At 37.5% G+C, this 24008-nt stretch overlaps 1 protein-coding gene across 4 annotated transcripts in view; it reads right to left on the reverse strand.

The window, feature by feature from the left end:
- The window catches only part of KPNA1 (karyopherin subunit alpha 1), a 37967-nt gene that overhangs the window by 5015 nt on the left and 8944 nt on the right, over positions 1-24008 (reverse strand). For 2 of the 4 annotated variants that reach the window (XM_070741945.1, XM_070741946.1), the window contains exons 2-10: positions 23750-23883; positions 19826-19933; positions 19027-19126; positions 12771-12865; positions 8942-9073; positions 8531-8619; positions 8039-8138; positions 5762-5925; positions 3858-3936 (exon numbers count right to left, since the gene is read on the reverse strand). In XM_070741945.1, the coding sequence (XP_070598046.1) occupies positions 3858-3936; positions 5762-5925; positions 8039-8138; positions 8531-8619; positions 8942-9073; positions 12771-12865; positions 19027-19126; positions 19826-19933; positions 23750-23878 (996 nt within the window). In that variant the 5' untranslated portion in view covers positions 23879-23883. Of the gene's footprint in view, positions 1-3857; positions 3937-5761; positions 5926-8038; positions 8139-8530; positions 8620-8941; positions 9074-12770; positions 12866-16907; positions 17057-17169; positions 18811-19026; positions 19127-19825; positions 19934-23749; positions 23884-24008 lie in introns of those variants that run through there. The other 2 variants (XM_070741947.1, XM_070741948.1) reach the window with 2 other exon arrangements.

Below are 24008 nucleotides of genomic sequence, written 5' to 3' on the forward strand. Positions count from 1 at the left end.
TTATCATGCTATGGCATCAGGAGCAGCACTCTACACTGATGTGTTTGCTTTTTTTTTTTGCTGTTTACTAGTGGTTTTGTGTGTGTGTGTGTGTGTGTGTTCAAGTGAAGATTTAGAAATGTGAAATTCAAAACAATAGAATAATAATGGGTATTACCATCCAAGCTGCATATCAGATTGATTCCATGTAGTTTTCTAGTTTAACTGGATCCTGGATGGAGATCTCATGTAGGTCACTTGAGGGGACTTATCTGCATTCATATCTAGCTAGTGGAGGTGCCCTAGACTATGTTCATGGATGTACAGCCCTGTGCCTTCGAAATGCTAAGAAAACGATTTTTAAGTAAAAAATGGAAAATTTCTTTTTTGTTAAGCAAACGAGTGTTGTAAGCACAGAGTAGCTCCTTTTATACCGTGACAGAACTTTATGTGTTTTGTGGAGCTTGGGTAGGGGTAGCAATCTTGCTCCTTTTTTATCATCCAGCTTTTGCCAATGTGTGTGCAATGATGAAAATATTGGGTTAGAGGCATTTGGGGATGTAACTTACACAGAAGCTCACTGGGATATTTTGAAACTTTCAGATCGATCAAACTCAAGATATTTTGTTGTGAAGATAAAATTAAAGCTGACTATGCCATGTAAGCCATTTTGAGCTCCTGGAGAAAAAAAATCTAACCAATATGTTTTCAAATAAATTCTCATGGAAGTATTAACATATACAGAGTTTTATTTTTTGACAGCCAGCCACCACCAAGTTACCAGCTAAATCTCTACGTGTTAAATCTGCTGCTTGAACTGTATATCAATGGCAGGTTATGCTGACTGGCATCTGCTACACAAGTTATATTACAACAGAGGAAAGGGCTGTGGTCTAGGATTTTGAGCTTAACTGGTTTTTAGATAGCCTATAATTTTTTTAAAAAATGTTTGTATATACAGTTTTGAATGGAACTCATAAGAGAATGGAAACACATATACTTGCAGATACCGTATATACTCGAGTATAAGCCGAGTTTTTCAGACCAAAAAATGGGCTGAAAAACCCGACCTCGGCTTATACTCGGGTCACTGAGGAGTCACCACAAGAGGGCGCCCCCTGGAGTCCGGCAGGCATTGGTGGCTTGGGCGGGTGAGGGAGCTAGGGTAGGGAGGGCATTGCTGTCTGTGTAAATACGTAGTGCCATCTCTGACAGCCGGACACAGGGACTGGGCTGCAGAGGTCGCACTTTTCCACCCTCCGCGGCTCCAACTTTTAATTAGGAGAAGGGTGGTGCAGAGGAATGATGCCGGTGCCGAGGAGGCACCTTTAAGGCAAATTCAAGAGTTCAGAAAAGGGAGGGGGGGAGGCGATGGGAAGCTGGTGAGTTGGGGGGGGGCGCGAGAAGACAAGCAGGAATCCACAGCTGCTTCAAAAATGGAGCCGCCTGACATTTTATAGAAATGGCGGCGGGGCGGGGCCCTGCAACTCGTCTCTCTCACTTCCTTTCTTTCTTTTAAAAATATTTAAATACCGCTAAATCAATATGCTGTCGGCTGCTTCCTCTTCTCCTCTTTTGTTTTCTCCTGTTAGTTGCGGTCGTGGAGGAAAAGGAGGAAAGGAAAGAGACGAGGCTTCTTTTTTCTTTCCTCTTCCTCCGCTTCCTTCGCAGCTGCCGTCCCAAGTGGATCTCTTTAGCAAATCTGCTTCCCCGAACAACACATGGGGCAATAAAGGGAGACGGAGGAGGAGGGAGGATCAGGGGTGGGAGGGAGATCCAGCCAGCGAGCCAGTCAGCAAGCTAGGGAACAGCATGAACTCTCTCCAGGCTTTAGAAGCCCCCAGCCGGAGAGAGAAGCAGATTTGCTAACGAAATCCACTTGGCGCGGTAGCAGGGAAAGAAGGAGGAGGAGGTCAGCCTCTTTCCTCCCCCCCCCCCAGGGCTGTGGGCTATTCTGGCTCTCCTCCTCCTCCCCCTGCTGCCGTCACAAGTGGATCTCTTTAGCAAATCTGCTTCCCCTGAACAACACATGGGGCAATAAAGGGAGACGGAGGAGGAGGGAGGATCAGGGTGGGAGGGAGATACAGCCAGCGAGCCAGCCAGCAAGCTAAAGGGGGGGGGGGGAACGGCATGAACTCTATCCAGGCTTCTAAAAACTTGTCAAGTTTAAATATCCCTGGGTTAGAGTTAAAAATGCAAGAGTCTTCAAACCTGAAAAGATTAAGGCTTGTGGACTTCAAATCCTACTCCTGAAGTAGCATGGCTGGTGCAGGAATTCTGGGAGTTGAAGTCCATTAGTGTTAAAACTGTCAAGTTTAAAGAGCCTTGGGTTAGGGTTAAAAATGCAAGAGTCTTCAAACCTGAAAAGATTAAGGCTTGTGGACTTCAACTCCTACTCCTGAAGTAGCATGGCTGGGGCAGGAATTCTGGGAGTTGAAGTCCACTAGTCTTAAAACTGTCAAGTTTAAAGAGCCTTGGGTTAGGGTTAAAAATGCAAGAGTCTTCAAACCTGAAACGATTAAGGCTTGTGGACTTCAACTCCTACTCCTGAAGTAGCATGGCTGGGGCAGGAATTCTGGGAGTTGAAGTCCACTAGTCTTAAAACTGTCAAGTTTAAAGAGCCCTGGGTTAGGGTTAGAAATGCAAGAGTCTTCAAACCTGAAAAGATTAAGGCTTGTGGACTTCAACTCCTACTCCTGAAGTAGCATGGCTGGTGCAGGAATTCTGGGAGTTGAAATCCGCTACTCTTAAAACTGTCAAGTTTAAAGAGCCCTGGGTTAGGTTTAGAAATAGGTTTTAGCTTGGTTGCTAAGTGAGCTACTTTTTTATTTTTTTAATTTATTGTTATTACCAGATTGCTTTTGTTTACCCTCTTTTAAATTTACAGAGCTAGTTTACTGGTTTTCTTTAAAATAAATATTCTAAAACATTTAATCTACTGATTTCTCAATTAATGTAATTTTATTGGTTTCCATTTTTATAAGTTACCAGTAGCCACTGTATTTTCTAACCTCGGCTTATACACGGGTCAATAAGTTTTCCCAGTTTTTGTGGCAAAACTGGTGCCTCGGCTTATACTCGGGTCGGCTTATACTCGGGTCGGCTTATACTCGAGTATATACGGTAGTTAGCTAAAGTCTTTGTATTGTCCAATAACTTTCCATTATTTCAGGAAGTTTTTGAAGTCCTAGTTCAAGATTAGGAGCTTATTGGCATACTTTTGTTTCTGTTTAAATATTTGTACACCATTTATGATACATGATGGATCTCCAGGCTTTGCAGAAAATGAAAACATATATAGATGCTCAACCACTCAGCAATGGATTCATTTAATATGCTAATAAGCAACAATATGTGTGACTCTCACAAAAAGGAAAGCACATAGAGGAGAGTGAAGAATGAGTTTGGCCCTCCCTCTTCCAGCTCACATTTTAATACTAATTTTTATTCCAATTCTATGTAAAAAATTGTTCAGGTTTAAGTACTAATTCAATAATTTTGTATTTTATTATCAACAGTTGAAATATATGAATTAAAAGGTAATATATATTTATAGATAGATCCAATTTTTAAATCTTTAAGAAGGAATGTTAACAGATCATGTACAATTATTTATGATCTAAAGATTTAACTGCATTTCAAATAGATAAAATTAATAGGGTGAGGCATACCTATTCAGCAATTTATGTGTCTCAGACTCTGTAAAGTAATTTTCAGCAAACCTCAAAGCACTAAAATCTGTAGTATAAGGGAACCATGTTGCCTTTTTTGGGGGGGAAATGTGTCTTTTTATGATGTCCCTTAAATGGGCAAATTTACTACTGTTCAATGACTTGTTTGAAATGAGTATATTAAGCTCCTGTGTGAAATATTATTACCTGGGTCTGGATATCATCTCCTGTAACAATATTCCCAACTGCTCGCAGGGCCGGTGATATCACTTTATAGTCACTGTGCCTAAAACAAAAAAAGGATGCAGTTTAACAGATGTATTGTTCTGTTATATTCAAGAAGCATAGTAAGACTCCAAAAAATCCAAACCTGATCCAAAAATACTACAGGAAATTATTACTAGATTATAAAATATACACAAATGTTTATTCAAAGGTAGATGATGACTGCTGTGTGGTATAATTGTTTTGATACTATTCATTCTTTTCAATGAATATTCACGAACATACGACATTGTAACATTTCTGGCTGTGTTTTGCTTTTGGGTTCTGTGTAACAGTAATACTGAATATTGCTTATTGTAATATTGCTGTTAACAGAGGCTGAAACCAAATTTGTCACAGACTTTAAAAACAAGTCATGAATGGTTAAAGAAAAACCGCATTATCAAGAGACAGAGCTATATCACAGTCTGAGAAGGGACTGTGTGAGTCCATATATGAAAACTATATGCAGTTCAGAGAATTAAATTACCAATAATTTAAAAATACAAGATGGAAAATGAATAAGGATCTATCTTCTACTGCCAAATGGGTAAACCATGTGTAAAAATAAGTATTTCTTAATTCAGTTAATCCTTTTAAAAAAAAGATACTATTTTGTAGTTTTGGGGGATGGGGGAGATAGTCATTGAATGGAAGAAAAAGATTACCCTAAGTGGAGTGCAGAATATATCAAATACCAATGTTTAAACAAATTCCTCTTCTTTGATCAGAGATTTTCACTACTTAGAAACTATAGCAAATTACTAAAAAAAAATAAGCACCACTCTATACTTTCCTAATTTACCAGTTCATTTGGGAGTAAAGTAGATTTCCCGCTCCCCCCTGAAATGTATAAAAAGATTCAACTCAGCCTCTTTGTATGTTTCCTACAATGCAAGTATAGTTCATACTTGCTTACTATTACATTTCAGAATGTTAAGCTATGTGATCCAGCATTTCCCCCTCATCTGACACTCTGATCTCCCAAAATTATAAATTTAACATGAACAATTCTCGACTTTATGTTTGTAATGTGTAAAAAATGCTGGATCATATAGCTTAACATTCTAAAATGTAAATATCAGCCTTTCTCTCTCTCTCTGTATGTATATATGTATGTGTGTAATGAATACGTAAGTGTCACACACACACACACACACACACACAAACACACACACACACAATTATGAAGCTCTAATTTATTACTCCCATTCCTACTTGGCCAGTTGGTAAATATCTGTTGTTTGTGTGTGGGAACGAAAGGTGTGTAGATATGAATCACTTTAAGCAAAATGTGACTATATTGGCCTCATTAAAGCTGTAGTGTTAACTGAGGATTCTGTCCATGATATTCTGTCATTTAGTATAGACAACCCAGTCACCCTTAATCCCTCTGAGTTTATTATCTCACTGAGATGTATGCAGTTTCCCACAAAAGCCTCCAATTGTTAATCTTGGTTACATGTCCAGCAATGTCAAGATGCCCCTTCCCAGCTGTTCATGAACTGTGAAGCTTAAAAAGGAAGAGTTGTTTATATAGGCTTCAATAAGTGGCAAAAGACTGGGCACCTACAAGACATATTGCAAATAGTCAAGCTTTACTTCCAAATAAAGAAAAGACCTTACTTTGAAAATTATTCTTCATCAAGATCATAGCCAAATCATAGCTAGATAGAAAAATGTGCTGTAAAGCCAAGTTGACTATTTGTTTAAATGCTTAAAGGAGGCACTGGAACCAGATGAATCAGTCACTGAATGTGAAACAAACATTGATTTGATCTTACACTGATACAGGAAACAGAATAACTTAATGATAAATCACATTTACTTGATCTAAAATCCCTTACATCAACAGCTCTACAAGTCTCCTACACACTCCGGCATCAATCACAGCCTGAATTTTATCATTGGGTCCATCTGACAAGTAGGAAAGAGCCCAACATGCATCTGCAAGAACATCTGTATCATTAACAAACAGCAGCCATGAGAGTACACTCAGACAGGGTGATACCTGAAAAGGAAGAAAGAGGAAAATAATTAATCAAATGGTTTCTATGAAAATGACTCAAGAAATGCTTCTTACTCAGAAGGTCGTCAAAACTGAATTCTTATGTACAATTTTTTCCTCACAATATATCAAAGTGTAGACTGTAAAACTGAACCAGTCCAAGATTAAATAATTGGAGTGAAAAAATGTATATAAGAACAATTGGGTTATTACTGTTGATTTTAATATTCTGAAATGAAGAATTTCACAGTTTCTACTGAAAAATGAAATCAAAATTTAGAAACCAATTCTCCTTTCAGATTTTACCCAAACTGAAATATGAATTGTTTATGAGATGACAATTTGCTTGTCCTTTAAATGCCTGTTCATTTAGTAATACATATGCATTTTGATACACAAGAATCATTTTGTGATTTTGCATAACACATGGAACCTTACAGAGGTAAACAAACTTTTTGTTGGGAAAGGATTCCTGCTTTCAATGCCCATAAAAATGACTGACTACCTGTCTAAATTCCTAATGGATAACTGTGGCTTTAAAACAGAGATATTCAAACTTGGCAACTTTAAGATTTGTGGACTTCAACTCCCAGAACTCTCTAGCCAGACAAAATATAAGCAAGGCAAGGCCCAAATACCAAGGGCCACCACCTTAAACCCTGTCTGGAGACAGGGTTCAAGGCAAAAACAAGTCCAAGAGGCAAATCCAAGAGACAAAATACCAGGGTCTAAATTACATGGTCATGGTCAGAAAGCTGAGCTTAATAGGCTGGTAAATGCTAGACACAAAAATAGGCGCATCGTTCCCAATGTTGCTTCCCTCCTCCTGCTGCGCTAAATAGCTAGCACTCAGTGCATCTCATCAAGAGGGGCAAGGCTGCTGCTTTGTAAGTAAGTGGGCTGACCTCCATTGCTCCTGTCTCTTCTCCACCCTGTGTGCTCTTGAATTGGGTGGTTTCTCCACCCTGTGTGCTCTTGAATTGGGTGGTTCCTCCTCCTCCTTGCTATCTAGCTGCAGCTGCACACTCTTTCCATCTGAAGCCTCAGGGCTGTCCTGCTGCAGCTGGGCCTCAACTGACCCATGCTCAGCTGGTAGTTCATCTGATCACTCCCTGTTATCTCTTCACTGTGCTAGGACTTGTTCTTTTCTGCTCAAAGGCATCGGCCACCTCCAGACCTGTTGCTGCCTCTTCCTATGATATGCCTGGGACTGGCTCATCTTCCTTTGAGGTGGCATCTGGAGAGGCATCCGGGGAAGAATCCAAAGAGGCCATCACAATTATGTCCTTCCCCAAGTTCCATATTCTTCTTGATAGCAAGCGAGTTATTTTTTTTGAAGACTGAAATAAAGTTAATACCTCCCAAATTATCTCCCCTCTGTATTTTTCCACCTCTAGCTCAAGTATCTAGTATTCAAGAGAATGAACGTCTTCCCTGAGCACAGGATCTCAATGCACCAAACACAAGCCTATGATGTAGGCAGATGAGCACAAAACTGACATCCTGTGCAATATACCCAAAATAAAGCAGGTGGTGTTGGGAAGTCTTGCTTACTATTTCTTTAGAAATGTTTTTATTTAACCATAGGACCTATGTTTTAGCTCCTATCACATTTTTCTATAGTTTGGACCTCTGTCTTCTTCTACGTAGATCTCAGTTCTCACTCTGAAAAAAATCAATGGTTTTGATTAAGTTTGCAAAAAAGGAAAGAAACTTCCCATTGTTTCTCAGTTACTGTATTTAAAGTATTTTGTACCCTCTACTAATAATAATGAGAAATTGGCCACTTCTCTGTGCAGGAGCTGATTGCTATTCCGAAGAAATATTCCAGAAAGATTACTTATAGTTTGTAGAAAAAACAGCAATTGGTAGAGCTCAGAATGAGAAAGAAATTGTAAACAAGGCATTCTGGGAAAATAAACCTACTGTGAACAACTTTTTCCACAAATAAAAAAGCAACAGGAGAAAAAAAAACAATCACAAAAAAGACCAGAACTGAAGAAGCTTCTTGGATGAGAAGTGAAATGTTTTCAAAGAAAAAAACTCAACAAAATCCAATTGCCTTTTGGAAAAAGCACCTTTGGGACATTAACACTTCTTGATTTTTATTCTGTACCTTAACAAAATCTGGAGGAGGGTTTTTCCCTCTGCAAAGATTAGATAGTGCCCATACTGCATTCCGAGTCATGGTAAGACGATTCTGTTTGGAAAGCAATCTGAAAATAGAAATAAGAGGTTTGCAATATCATCTTCCTGCGTAGTATATTAGATTGACAGTATATTACATATTTATTATTCAGGCTTAGGAGATGCAACCGCAAATGTCTATTTATTGTTAATGAAAAATTACCAATTTGTGAAACATTACCTTATTTTATCTACACTATACTTTTTATTTCACCTTGATCAAGGAAATGAAGGTGGCATAAGTCACCTTTCCCTGTGATATTCCATCCAAGCACAGAACAAATCCAGATTATTTACTTATAGGATGGCCTGTCAGTTCATATACTGGAACTATTCTGATGTACTTTGCTGGTAAATAGTTTCTTTTCCAAAGACTGTATCACCCTTGTGAATAAATCTGATTACCATTTGGATCACTTACTGTAATAGAGGGGGCAAGATGTTGCAGTCCAGTACGTAGTCTCTACACATGGTACTATCACCTGCAATATTACCTAGAGCCCAAACAGCCTGAGAAAGAAAGAAAAGAGCCAGAATTAAATATGTTTCCACTACAAAGATTTTTTGAATATTATATTATGCATTTAAAATTTAAAGACTGTACCTCCAGGCTAACCATCAGTAAAACAATAATACAATTTAAACAATAATAAATCACAAAGTCACATTAAAACAAGACACAACATAGCAATCTAGTAAGATAAAGTTACACTATAAAGATCCTATATTAGGGCCTATAAAGTGCTATTTAAAAAAGAAACAATTTTCAATTGTGGGGAAATCCATACTACTTCATTTCTCCTTTTCCCTTTTTATTTTTTGAGAATCTAACCTGTTCCTGCACATCTTCAAATTCTGAGCTGAGTAGTTCTATGAAGATAGGAACAGCTCCTGCTTGGATCACAATCCGAGTTTGAAGGGAATTTCCAGAGGCAATGTTAGTCAGAACCCAGGCGGCTTCAAACTGCATTAGAAGATGGAAAAAGCTTCAGCCATTGATTTTTAAAAATATAACATTAAATTCCATTAGTTTATACTAATTTGTATAAACATATAAGTAACCAATAATAACAAGAAACACAAGGATGTCTTAAGTATCTGAGTATTTAAGCATTTATGGTTTCTCTGATACTATCTAACTTAGAGAGTTAGATCAAGATAGATCTAAAGATAAGTTTCTTAGATATAGAAGGTTAAACAGAAATTGTTGCTTTAATTCATAATATAATTCCAAATAACCACATTTTAGTGTCTAATACAGTCTATTAATATATCAGTTCTCAAATTTAGGAGTTTTATCTTCAGCTCAATTTAATATTCTCTCCACAGCTTCCAGGAAGGGAAACATGGAAAAACTCCAGATGAAACTCAATACTGCCCTTCAGTGATGGGCTACTAGTCACTGGCGCTCACACTCGCATCCGGCGTGCTTGCTTGCATGAGATTCGGCTGCTGCGCATGTGCAGCAATCAAAATCATGGAAGCAAAATGGTGATTTTCGCCCAAATCGTGCTTGCGTGAGGATGCTCGCGTGAGATTTCAACAATTTTTGCTGCTTTTTTGCTTTTGCAAAAAAAGGGACACCACGCATGCAAGATTTGGGTGATTTTCCCCTATTTATTTGCTTCCACGCATGTGCGGAAGCAAAAAGAAACCGGGGAAAATCACCAGTGTCTTGCCAGTTGCACTCATGCACAGCTCCAGACCTACCTACCTGGGTGCACCGGCTGCTGCCTGCCACTACTGCTCTTATGATATGGGTGCCCAAGAAATTACAGCCACGTTCTTCTGTATTAGCAGTTCTACAGAGGCATTCGCCACCAGTTCATTACCTCTCTTTTCTTTAAATTTCCTGGGCAATCTGATAGCTTTGAGTTGCACCATCTGTTAAATAATCAAGAGAAATTTCTCTTGATTATTTTATGCGTAAGCTTTACCCACAAGTGGTTGCTAGTTTTGTATTATTCAATTTATTGATTCTGTTTGTTGGTCAATGATAAAAAAAAGTTCCATATGTCTGTCCATCTAGTAATCTATCACAATTGAGAGTCCTTGCCTACTGACATTCATTCAGTGACCCAAGTTACAGTAGCAATGAACAAGTTATAATTACACTTGATTTCCAAAGTTTCAGCTGGAAAATCCCAGCTACTCCTGAAATGCAGAGCTGACCATCATCTTCCTCCCACTGCTGACAAGGTGCACCACCCATCCTGGTCCTCTGTGGCTGTTTGCTGTGCCAAGCCTTCTTCCCAAAGTTCTCCTAATAGCATGCTCCATTCTCACAATGCCTCAAAAAGCTTCTGAGCCCTTCCAAACTCTGCATGCCATTCTCACAATGCTTCTGAGGGCTTCTAATGCATCACAAGAATGGCATGTGCAAATTGAAGAATGGTAGGCACAGTCTTCTTATGAGATTTCAGTTTTCAGAAGCTATTCAAAGCATTAATAAAACAGTGTACATTATTTGTAGACTGGTACACGCTATTTGGATCATTTGTCTTAAGTAACATTAAACCTCGGAGAGGAGTCCTATGGGGAAAATCCATAAAAAGAAGGAGAAAGAAAAAGATTTGGCTGCTTAAAGCCCACCATTTTAAAATGAGCATCTTAAGGTGCATTTAAAAGGGGGGGGGGAATGCCACCCGAACTACCCATCTTTATTTTCGTATCCCTAATTACAGATAATAAAGTATCAGAGTCTGGGCTTGCATCGCTTTTGAGAGAGAAAAACAAATTCATAACAATAGGGAAAGCTTCAGAGAAGGTAAACAGCAGCCATTAGTCTTCAGTCTACTAAACAACATTACAAGGCTCATGGACAAAACTAGTATTAGTTCCAGCTAATACTGATCCTTTGGACAGATTTGTTAGAGAACTCTACCAAACAAAGCAATGTAAATCGTAACAATCTCATATATTCCACTTTTGTAGACTTATGGTAGGTAAGTTTATGCAACAGCAAGCGTTGCTGACATCTATTAGATGTATTCCCTAGTAAATATACCAATGTCACTGATTAAGATACAGTATGATTAAGAGAATCGTAACAGTAATGTAAGAAAAATGCATTATGGGTTGTGGGTTTTGCCTAAGGACAATTCCATCTGTCCGTCCATTACCCGGGGGGGGATCATTGACTCCCTCGGAGAGGGTCCACAACTGGGGCGTCCTTCTCAATCCACAGCTGACTTTAGAACATCATCCTTCAGCTGTGGCGAGGGGGACATTTGCCCAGGTTCACCTGGCACTGTTCCCTTTAAGGTGCGCCCGTGCGCAGGCGCGCACTGAAAAATACCCCCCCGCGCAACCTTTTCCAAGGGTGCCCAGCTGAGCTGGGCGTCAGAGTTGGGGGTGGGGAGCGACAAGGTTTTTCTTCATTTGAAAAACCGCGCACTCCCCATTCCACTTTGCCCCCGCCAGTTCAGGGAAAGATGGCGGCGCCCATCAGGCACTTCTGCCCTTTCCCTGAGCTGTGATGGAAGGGGGGAGGCGGCTAAACAATGTAGTCTGACGGGGCCTAGGTGAAGAGCCTACTCTGTGGCGCCCCGGCCCTCTGGAATCAACTGCCCCCAGAGATTCGAACTGCCCCCCCCTTGCCTTCCGCAACACCCTGAAGACTTATCTATGTCGCCAGGCATGAGACCATTAAGAGTTATGTGTGATTGTGACTGTATAGTGGTGATTGTTTTTTAAGATAGCGGGTTTTTAGTCATAGTTTTAACTATTAGATTTGTATTGTACTGTTTATTGCTGTTGTGAGCCGCCCGAGTCTTCAGAGAGGGGTGGCATACAAGTCTAATAAATTATTATTATTAATTTTAATATCCTTGGGAGCGTTAGATGAATTGATACACGTAGTCGTCAACTTACAACAGTTCACTTAATGACCATTCAAAATTACAACAGCACTGAAAAAAAGTGACTTATGATCATTTTTCACACTTATGACCATTACATCATCCCCGTGGGTCACATGATTTACCTTCAGATGCTTGACAACTAACTCATGTTTGTGAAGGTTGCGGTGTCCTTTGGTCATGTGATCACCTTTTGCAACCTTCTGACAAACAAAGTGAATGGGGAAACTAGATTCACTTAACAAAAGTGTTACTAATTAATCAATTGCAGTGATTCACTTAATAAATGTGGCAAGAAAATTAGTAATGGGGCAAAACTCACTTAACAAATTTCTCACTCCGCAACATAAATTTTGAACTCAATTGTGGTTGTAAGTTGAGGACTACCTGTAAGTGAGAAAATGCCTTGATGAATTCTGTTTTCTGCCTTAATTTAAACTCAAGGGATTTTGCACACAAACAAGAGGGGAAAATGTCATAGTACATCCAAAGTGTCATTAAAGTTTACTATTAAAGATGCATTTACTTATATACTTATGCATCCATTTGGGAGTTTAAACAATTTATAACTAGAGAAACAGGAAATAAAACATTCACTCCTCCCAACTGAGTAAACTAAAATGAAACAATGTTCTTTGTAAATAACAAAAAATTTAAAACTGAACTACTAAGTTTTTCACGACAAAAGCTTTTGAATTATACAGTAGCTTGACTTCAGTAATTTTAGATTTTTAAAATTATGTATGAATATGCACTTTACAAACTAATGCACTTTACAAACTAGTGACGCAAGCATCACACCTGTAATGTGCAGTTTTCCTTTCGTTTCAGGAACTCCACAAACCTGGCAACAACTCCTGGTGTGCTGATAACTTCATCTATAGGAGGATTTGGTTCTGTTTGAGATGATACAAAATACAAACATATTAAAGTAACCCTGTTATTCTTTAAATATGAAGCAATTTAACCTTTGGGCAGATTGCTATAGTATGGTCTATATCATAAATACAAAAGCATTCTTTTAAGATATGGTCTAAATCATATTTTGAATCAGGTGCTATTTTCTTAAAAAGGGAGCAAATAAAATAAAAATAAAGGTAATTAATTGTTAATTAAATTATAAACATGTAGTTTCACTCACCTCCAACTTTTAAATGATTTTAATTATAAAATATATGATAGAATTTAGTATGAAGTACGTAAATAGGTTCATGTTAAAGGTTTTAAACAATTTGTGCACTCATATATCATCCCAACTATTTCTCTTTAACATACACACAAACATAAATTGCAGAATTTAACTTTTCACCAACTGGCTTTCTACTCCTATAAACCAAACAATTCTAGGGTAACAAATTCAGACAGGGACTGTCCTTTATTTATTTCCTTCTCTTTCTAAAAGATTTGTCTCTAAAGAACATGCCCCTAGTTAGATAGACTGAAATTCCCCAGGCTTCCTTCCCTTCCATTCCCTCTCAGATCAGTTTTCTTTCTCCTCCATCTCTGGCCTGTTCTTATGCAATAGGCTTTTTCTCCCACAACAGAGAAAAGTACATAAGAGACTGTAAGCTCTAAAAAGATTTGAAAGAAGCCATTTTATCACTGTTATTTCCTTAACAAACTTTTTATTTTATTTTATTTCATGCAAGTTCCTGTCCCAGGACTAAGATTAGAAAATTAGTCTTCACCACTCTGCTCAATGTTGCAGTCCTTCCTCCTATCTAATGATGACAACAAATATGCAAACAAGGGGGTGGAACCAGATATGGTTGGAACTTCAATAGTCTCAAACTGTAATTTAGCTATCTAAATGGTTCTGGAAACAGAAGTGTTTGCTGAATGATTCTTTGACTTCCACACAAAGAGAGGAGGAAGATAAGGACAGCTGGAAAAAAAGGCAGAACATGGGAATGATACAACAGGTGTCTCTAGGAGAAATACACTTCCCAATTTCTACTTCAATAAGAGAAAGCAACAAAAAGGAGTTTTTGCTATACAATGGAAATACAAAGACAGAAGATTTGCAGCTGAAATTCAGCGATTCTGTTTGTTCATCTATATGTTTCATTCTACAAGACACTTTCCAGTTCATAAATTTTCTTCAATTTAATGTCATTGGATTAGTTTACAATACACTTAACTGTAACTATCAATAATGCAGGTTTTTTGCTAAATATCTGCATCCTTAATGTGCAGCCTCTCAGAAATGTGACTTGACTCTACTCCCTGAAACAGAGAAGGTGCCAAAAAGCATATTTCTATGTGGCATTTTGAAATGTTTTCAATATTTTTTATTTTGAATTTTAAGTCTAACTTTTCCTTATGTTTTGATTTTATTTCTTTGCCATTTGTCTTCAGTGTCTTTGGAAACAAACCGGAAATATTAAATAAACTAATAGTGAGTACTCTATAACTACTCAGAAATTCAACTGAAGAAATCTAGGAATAGTGTAGAAAACAATAATCAACAGGATCCTGTGGCAGAATACAGTGGTACCTCTATCTAAGAAAGCCTCTACTTACGAACTTTTCTAGATAAAAACCAGGTGTTCAAGATTTTTTTGCCTCTTCTCAGGAACCATTTTCCACTTACAAACCCAAGCCTCCGAAACTGTAATGGGAAAAGGCAGGGAGAAGCTTCCATGGGGCCTCTCTAGGAATCTCCTGGGAGGAAACAGGGCAGGAAAAGGCGGGGAGAAGCCTCCGTGGGGCCTCTCTGGGAATCTCCTGGGAAGAAACAGTGCCTCTACCCTCCCTGTGATTCACCAATCGCACACATTATTTGCTTTTACATTGATTCCTATGGGAAAAATTGCTTCTTCTTAAAAACTTTTCTACTTTTCTACTGGTCACAGAACGAATTAAGTTCGTAAGCAGAGGTACCACTCACTGTACTATTATGGGAAAAGGAGTGGGTCAACAAATAAAAACTACTATTGTTGGCATCAATTACTGTTTGCCAATGTAAGGAAAAGACACTGCAAGTGTATCTAAAACCAAATTGCAAATATTTTTTTTAAAAGAGGGGAGGTTTAATTATCCAAATCAATCACTGAGAAAAACTCTGTCAAGTATAGTTCTAACCAAATTTCTGACTTGTGTCAAATTACTCCTTCAGAGGGTGAAGGTTAGCTAGTCTTAGCATGATTCTAATAAAAATATTAATATTCAATTAAATTTGACTATCGTAAAAACATACTTTAAAACTCAAAAAGTGGGTTTTAATAAATTTAGAGCAATAATCAACAAGATCCTGTGGCAGAACACTCTAATGGGAAAAGGCACTTAAGATATATAAGAGTTTCTTTAAAAGGAGATTCTAAAAGCACTATCACAAACAATTCCAGTGAATAAAAAATGGAGGGCATAAAAAGAAGCCCATATGACAATTAAACAACATAGTGCTATGGAAAATGAAAGTTTGTGAAAGATGCTGAGAATAAAGATGAATACATTGAGGGTAGAATTATAAGAATTAGTATTAGGGCCTAGTCCTTTTTGTTATTTTAACAATTACTTGATTTAGGAGGTAGCAGTAATGCTTATTAATTTTGAAGATGGCTTAAAATTGAATGGAATAGTTAATATCCTTACTAGAAAGAGAAATTATGATGATGTAGCTGCAAAAATGACAAATACAACCTTAATCTGGATCAACAGAATTATAACTTCTAAATCATTCTGCACTGGTCTAACGATCCCAAATACAGTACTGTGTTTCATTCTGGACCCTACATTTTAAGGATTCAGGACAACTGGATTCAAGATACAAGAGAACTGGAACATGTTCATGGAAAAAGTGATGAGGATGATCAAGGAACCAAAACCTAAGGTCTGTGAAGAGGGTTGAAGGAATTATTCAAAATCAAGTCTTAAGGACAGGATATTTGGAAGAGAATAGGAATACTATGCAGATGATATTCTTTATAGTTTCAGAATCCAAATGGAAGAACCATGGATTTAAGTTGCCTGGAGGTAAATTTCAATTAAATTATAAAAGTATTCTAAGTGCAACAGTAATTCAGCAGGTGGTAAAATAGAGACCAATTGTGGACATTTTTTTTTTAAAGTAAAATGATAAACTAAGCAGTAGCAGAGTAGTAGATCCTTGGAACAAACTTCCAGCAGACGTGGTTGGTAAATCCACAGTAACCGAATTTAAACATGCCTGGGATAAACATATATCCATTGTAAGATAAAATACAGGAAATAGTAAAAGGGCAGACTAGATGGACCATGGGGTCTTTTTCTGCCGTCAGTCTTCTATGTTTCTATGTTTCTAGCAACTGGTTATATTCAATATGCTAGTGATCAGACATTAAATGTTGTCTTTAGCTATTAATAAAGACCAAGAGTAGCATTTAGATCTTCATCTTGTGTTGCAGATTTAAGCAAATGATTACATAAATATTTTAAAGGTTATATGAAGGTGTGTGTGTGAGAGGATATAGGAAAACTACAAAAGATGTTGTGCATGATCTACAAAACAAGAACCCAAAACCAAAGATGCTATGTGAAATCTATGTGAAGCCAACAAATCCTTGCAATTACTATGAAGATCCCTTTTCCTTCAGTGGGTAGAGGGAAATCCTCTTCTGGGTTGCTCCTCCCATTCAGTCTGATAGACACTAAAGTTTTTGCATGGTCCTACTGTGGAAGGAAGCAGCCCCTCCCTTTCAGTTTTTGAGAGAAACTCCTTCAGAGTATAGAAGGATAAAAAATATGAACAGGTGTTTTCCTCTGCTGGGTGAGTATTCACTTGAAAGGGATAGATGCAGTCTATGCCCATCAAGGTGGCAACTTTCCCTCTCCCTCAAGATATTGGTTGCCTCACTTGTTAGATAGAGAGCATGTCCCCTGTGTGATAGTGTAGTCTCCTTTGCCATAGAGGGAAATGGGTCAATGAGGATTGAGTGGGGAGAAATCTGCCAAGGTTACCTGGTGCATCCAATGGCAGAAGTCCAGATGAAACGCCGATCACATGGTCGTGGGAGATGGGGGATTGGCTGCTGGTTGTCTCTAGGCTTAGTCCCTTCATACCCCATGGTCTCTCAGCTCTTCATGGGGATTGAGGGAGTTCTGTTCACCTGCAGAGGTGGCACAAGTGGTATCTATTGACTCAGCTGTTGAGCCAAGAGCTGTTCCTGGGATAGTCTGTGGAAGGGAGGCTGCTGCGGAGGGGTAGGGAGAAGACCGGTACCTTTTCAAATGAGAGACACATTGTATGTTTGATCCTCCTCTTAGGGCGAGTAGAGAAGAGCAACCCAGGTAAGGACATTTTCCTCCACTGTGGAACACTGGATCCCTAGATGGACACTGTTTTGCAAAACTGAATAAACTCTAATCTTGTAGAGAAAGAGCAGATTTCATCTACAGAAAAATCTTCATATTTAACTTCTATGAACAGCTTGTGCATTAGTTCACTCTCTGTTTTCCAACTTTCTGTGATCTCATCATTCAAAAGTATAGTGTAGTAAGTACGAGGAATAAACATGTATATGAATGAATGATGAATGGAACAGGGAATTAAAATATATTACAGTACTTAGAAATATAAGCTCATTTTATCCACCTGCTTCTCCTATATATAAATATCCATAGACGTTATATAAAATATGAATTACTTTATATTGTTCTCTAAATTTCTTTCCTCTACAACCACTTTGGGATGGTGCTTGGTATTATCTGGCATTCTGAAAACCCACTATGAGTTCAGCTACAAAATTATTACTGAGTGGGCATATAGCTGGATTGGAAAAGATTTGCTGGAGCAGCTGCTTTAAATTATTTGAGTCAGGTGCAATATCTATGAATGCTCTAGATTACATTTTGAATTCACATCACTGTACAGCTTCAAGACATCAAATTACCAGATTACCCTCACCCTCCACCAAGACATGACCTATGATCTCTACTTACCTTTGTCTATTTTCTGGACATGAAACATAAATACACGGAAGAAACCATTCCTCTTGTATTTTTCTAGGAGGATTTAGGGATCATAAACACAGAAATAGTTGAATATTTGCTCTAAATTTGTAAGATGCCATCCATCCAATATTTTTAATTACTGTATATACTCGAGTATAAACCGACCCGATTATAAGCCACGGCACCTACTTTTGCCACAAAAACTGGGAAAACTTATTGACTCAAGTATAAGCCTATGGTAGAAAATGCAGTGGCTACTGATAACTTATAAAAATGGAAACCAATAAAATTACATTAATTGAGGCATCAGTAGATTAAATGTTTTAGAATATTTATTTCAAAGGAAACCAGTAAACTAACTCTGTAAGTTTAAGAGAGTGTAAACAAAAACAATCTGGTATTAACAATAACGTAAGTAAAAAAAAGTAGCTCAATCAGCAACCAAGCTAAAATCTAAGAGTTAAAATCAGTGACTCAGGTATAAGCTAAGGTCGGATTGTTCAGCACATTTTTTGTGCTGAAAAACTCGGCTTATACTCAAGTATATACAGTATCTTTTTTAATGTAGGAAGTTGAATGGGAATGAGTCTGATGAGCATCCAGGGAAGTTTCTTTGCCCCTAGTTCTCCACGGCTCCTTACCTGGCATCCTGTTAGTGTGTAGTAACTGCTAAGGGGTGGACTGCTGCCCGGACGGGGGGGAACGCAGTGGGGTAGCAAAAATAGAGCTCCACCCCAGAGCACCCAATTTGTACTGAAAGATGTTGAAAGAAAATGCAGGGCATCATGCATAAGCCACGCCCACAGTGTGGTAGTAAAAATTTGGTATCCCTTCACTGCTTATATACCACTTCATAGTTCTTTTACAGCCCTCTCTAAGCAGTTTAAATAATCAGCATATTGTCCCCAACAATCTGGGTCATTTTACCTACCTCGGAAGGATGGAAGGTTGAGTCCACCTTGAGCCGGTAGTAAGATCTGAACTGCTGAACTACCGCTAGCGATTAGCTGAAGTAGCTTGCAGTGCTGCTCTCTAACCATTGTGCCAGCCCGGTTCTGGGCTGGGACAGGTCAACCCACAAGACATGCCTAGGAGCAGCAACTTTCTCTAGTACTCTTGCACTCACCTTTTGAAAGAAGTTTCCGGAACTTTTGGGTAGCTGAGAGTTGCTGTTCTGGACTATTGGAAAAGATCATCTCAGTCATGTCGGAGGTGATAACTGCATTCTACAATTCCAAATGGGAAAAAAATGACCTAAAAACCCTGCTTCAAAATTCAAAAAAATTAAATTAATTCATTTAACAAGTGGCAAGAAAGGCTGTAAAATGGGGCAAAACTCACTTAACAATAGAAATGTTGGGCTCAATTGTGGTTGCTAAGTCAAAGACTATCTTTTGTTAGAAGCAAAATCTTGTTGAAAGAAGATATGGGACAACAGCTAGCAAGAATGACGTTCAGTAGTTCATGTCTTCCTTTAAATAATCAGGTATAACTTTGAAAATGATGTTAAGCTAGGATTTTCACCCCAGCATTGCAAATATCCTGCATAAATATTGTAACTTAGAGGTTTCCAGAGATTGTTTCTCCTATTCAGAATAGAATGATTATGTCACTATGTGACATAAATAGCTTGTGATTATTTATCAGTAAGAGGTTTGAAACTACTGAAAATAGAGCTTATAAATACTGTAACACATATATAGTGCATATACTGTTATTTATCTGGTTTTTTTCTTCCAAGGCAAAAATGCAGTATGCTTATACTTAATTTGAGAATGTTCATGCAATTAGTAGATATCTTGATTCCGGAGAATTATATTTTGCTTTACAGCTTTAGAAATGATGAGTAATGAAATTATTACAATGGCTGGTCACACAGTCAGTCAGATGTTCAGACTGGATTTGGCATTTTAGTATGGACTTACAGACGTCATTTCCATGTTATTTATTTGTGTTTCATGGAAACCACCATCGGACATAACTTCCTCCTCTGTCTCTTCATCAGCTGTGGCAACATTTCTACGTTTAAATAACTAGAAGAGAAATGCAATGATATTAAAATTAGAAGTATTTGATTTAGAAAATAAAACAATTCACAATTTATCAAACAATTATAAGGTCCTAGACCCTATAAACTCATCAGTAATGTTGAAAAAAAATGCTGGGAGGGATACAAAATAATATAACTCTTGGAGAAAATGGAGATTATACAATTAGCTATATACAATGGATATAAAGTCTACACATCTCTGTTAAAAAGATGTCAAAGGTTTTTGAGATGTAAAAAAAAATCAGTTGAAGATTTTTTTCCTCGTCTTTAACATAAAAGTTGTACTATCCAATTGAAAAACAAATTGAAATATTTCAAATGTATTACCATACATTTGGCGATAAATCAATGGCTTGCCACACTATTTGTAGAAGGCCTGATGTTTATAGGAATTTGGGAGGGGTGATTTCATGAGGGAGCAAAGGCAGCCACAAAGCACTCTTTCAAGGGGTTCAAGGCCATCATATGTCCATCATCAGGGTGAAAGTGGAAGGAGGAATTGCCACATTGGCACAACCTGAGTGGGCAACGTGACAAGTTTGTGGATGGGGTGCAAGGCATGTGAACTTTCAACTGGGTGGGAAGCTCAGATTCAGGTTCCCCAGTGTAGGTGCCAGGATGGCTCTGGAAATACATTGGAACTTTGAGGAATACTTTGACTTAGACTCTGATTTAAATTTGGATGCTACCTGGAATCTTGACAGCCAGAACTTCCTGTAGCTCCTTTAATGTTGTTGTAGGTGTCTTAGCATCGTCTCAGACAAGTTTGGTTTTTTCATCAATGTTGGAGAAACATCCCATTCTTGGTATTGTCACTGTTGTGCCCTATTTTCTCCAATGTTGATGACTGTCTTCACTATAGTCCATGATATGTCTTGGAATTTTTTGGTACTGTTTTCCTGACAGATACCTTCTAATAATAAGAACCCTTTTATGCTCTGTAAGTTCTTTGTAGACCATGGCTTTTGCTGTAAGAGGCAACTGAGCAACTGTCAGAAAAATCCTACAATAGCTGAACTTTATATGGGCTTGATCAGAGTCACTTTAATTGATGGCATGTACTGACTACTATTTAACATTAATTATGAATGTGATTGGTTAATTCTGAATAAAGCCATATCCATACTTATATGGGCGTGCACACTTACTATTTACTTATTATACTTGTTATTATAAATTATTTTTTTCCCTAAAAGATTCTAGTTTGTTCTACAATTGAATTATACAGCTTAGGTTAGTTGTATTAAAGATTTTTAAAAATCTGATGCAATTTATCTTTGACATATCAAAAATATGGCATTTTAACAGGGATGTGTAGACTTTCTATATCCATTGTATACTGTGGAAGAGAGTATAGATTGAGGCAAAATACAAATATTGTGCAATATACTCAAAAAACCCTATCCCTCCGCCACTTTCAACTGTCATATCTATTTTTACTTGCTTAAAGACTGGATATTCTGCTGTACATCCATAAAGAATGACTAAAGGCTAGTAATATCCTTCAACCTAAAGTAATCATCTCTGAATTTCAGTTTTGTTAGTCCACTTTAAGTGGAATGTAAGTGTAGCAGAGCAAGATCATCCCGTTCCCTTTACAGCAGCTCTAAAACATGAAATACTAGCCTTTCCAGAAGATTATCAACTAGATCAAAAGTTTCCAAACTTTCTTAGTTGCTGGCTTCCTTAGTTTATTTAGTTTGAGAGTCACAGATCTAAATATTGAAAGGGGCTCATAGCTCCTAATCAAACTCCTATTTATTTTGCATATTTTAAAATAATCAGTGACATATTTTCTGTAAGTGGGAGAATAGGTAATAATAAACATAAACTGACATCGTACTAATTTTTTTGGCCTAGGGTAGAATGAAAGAGAATTTTTGAATTTCAATAGTTTTCAGGAGCAGAATACTCAACATGTTTTATGTTATTTTGTAAATTATTATAATATTATTATTCTATATAATACAACAATATAAAGCATTATTACATTATGAAAAATATAAAGTGAATTCTTTAAATTACTGCAACACAACTATGTTAGAAAGTTCATACAGAACAGTGATGGCGAACCTAGGGCCTAGAGTCATATCTGCCAACATGCGAGCTGTTGCCCTAACTCAGCTCCAATATGTATGTGTGCACATACGTATGTGGCCAGCAGATTTTCGGCTTGCGCAGAGGCTACGGGAGGGCATATTTGCCCTCCGGAGGACCTCTGAAGGGGGGCAGGGGAGGCCATTTTAGCCCTCCTCAGGTTCCAAAAAACCTCTGGAGCCTGGGGAGGATGAAAAATGGGCCTACTGGGCCAACCTGAAGTTGGCAAATGGGGGAATGGGGGGATCGTGCACGTATCCATGGAGGGTGGGGCAGCACAGGGGAATCATGTATGCATGCACGGTGTGGGGAGGTAGGGGGACATTGAATTATGGAATGATTGGATTTCTTTAAACGTGGTGTTATCCACTATGAATGTATGTCAGCCTAAAAGAGACACTGTAATAAATGTATTTCATAGTTTTGTTAGCCCTTTTGTCATATGAACAAAGCCTTTGCCAAATGGGATGACCTTTTATCTCCCTTCTAAGATTGCTGTGGGGTGGCCACTGAACTGAGTTAGGGAAAATGCCTTCTTATACTAAAGAGTTGTGATTTGGTAAATATTTGGCAGGATGAAGAGGTTAGTCAAAAATATATCCTTGGAAGAGATGCTAGGTTTAATTGGCTAGCAATATCCTTTTAAGTTTCAAGTTTAAGTTTCACCTTTCAAGTTGCATTACTGAAATAAATGAATGTTTGCACAACATTTTAATTTTTCAAGTTTCACCTGTATACTGCCAGCCTCACAGAAAAAAAATGCATTTGAGACATAGCAAGGAACTTGGAATGTTCCTTAGAAATTTAATTTGCATGCTTTCTCAAAACAAGGAACTGTAAAAGCTTAACTGGGCACAAAAAACAGCTGAGTTCTAACACTTGGAGTATTCAAGTAATATATAATGCTTTTTTAATATATAAGAATAATAGCAATTCTGCAGTAACTATCTCAACTTTATTATTTATTATCTGTGCTATATACTGCATTTTCTTGGGATCACGGCATTAATGACTATGATCATGCCTTGAAATTGAAATAAAATGTATCTTAACGATATTTGTTCTTGGGAAATCCATGCTAACTTCAAGTAATCACTACATTTTTTTTCAAATGTTCACAAATCTGTCACTATGAATTGCACTAGCATCTTCCTAGATATCAATGTCAAACTGATCGGCCTTTATTAAGTTCCTGGAATATTCTTTCTCTTACTTTTGAAGATAAAGTCAACATTTGGCTTTTTTACTTAACTGGCCCTTCATCATCCAGGAAATTCATAGATATGGTCAATGCCAATAAATTATTTAAATATACAACTTTTAGTAAATAAGTAAACTGTTATCACATATACACGCACCTAAAAATGTTTTAATTACCGCCCAAAAAGTATGTCTTTCTTAAAATCAATTAAGAATTCCATTAAACCGATTAAAATTTTGAGAAATCCATTGGCTTAAAAAAAATTAAAATGCAGGAACATAAAACATTAGAAAATTTTATAATTAGAGATAATTGTATTCATTTCTGAACCTTATTGACAGATAATATTTTTTGCTCCATTTCCCCCGTTTCTTTTGCTTCTGGATAATTTCCACTAAATATTTTATGTACATATGCATCATTGTATGTATATGTACAGTATATGCATATAAATGAATACTGTATAGCCCTTTCCATTTTCAGTGTTCAATTTCATTCTACCTGCTCCTCTCGTTTTTGCTTCCGCAATTGAAGGCCCTCTTCTTCCCGACGGCGACGCATTTCATCAGGGTTCAGAGACTTGTTTTTATAACTTTTGAGTCGAAAATTTTCTTTTCCTGAAGATGTCATGGTTTCTAAACAATGAAATAATTAGAAAGGAAATCTGTATCAAGTGACATGTAACTTAATATTTTTACTTCAAGTGTATTAATTAAAATCAATAGTAGAAAGAGTTTGGAGGAATTATCTTGTTTGAAAA

Source organism: Erythrolamprus reginae, chromosome 2, assembly GCF_031021105.1.
Source record: "Erythrolamprus reginae isolate rEryReg1 chromosome 2, rEryReg1.hap1, whole genome shotgun sequence".
In the NCBI taxonomy this organism is placed as follows: Eukaryota; Metazoa; Chordata; class Lepidosauria; order Squamata; family Dipsadidae; genus Erythrolamprus; species Erythrolamprus reginae.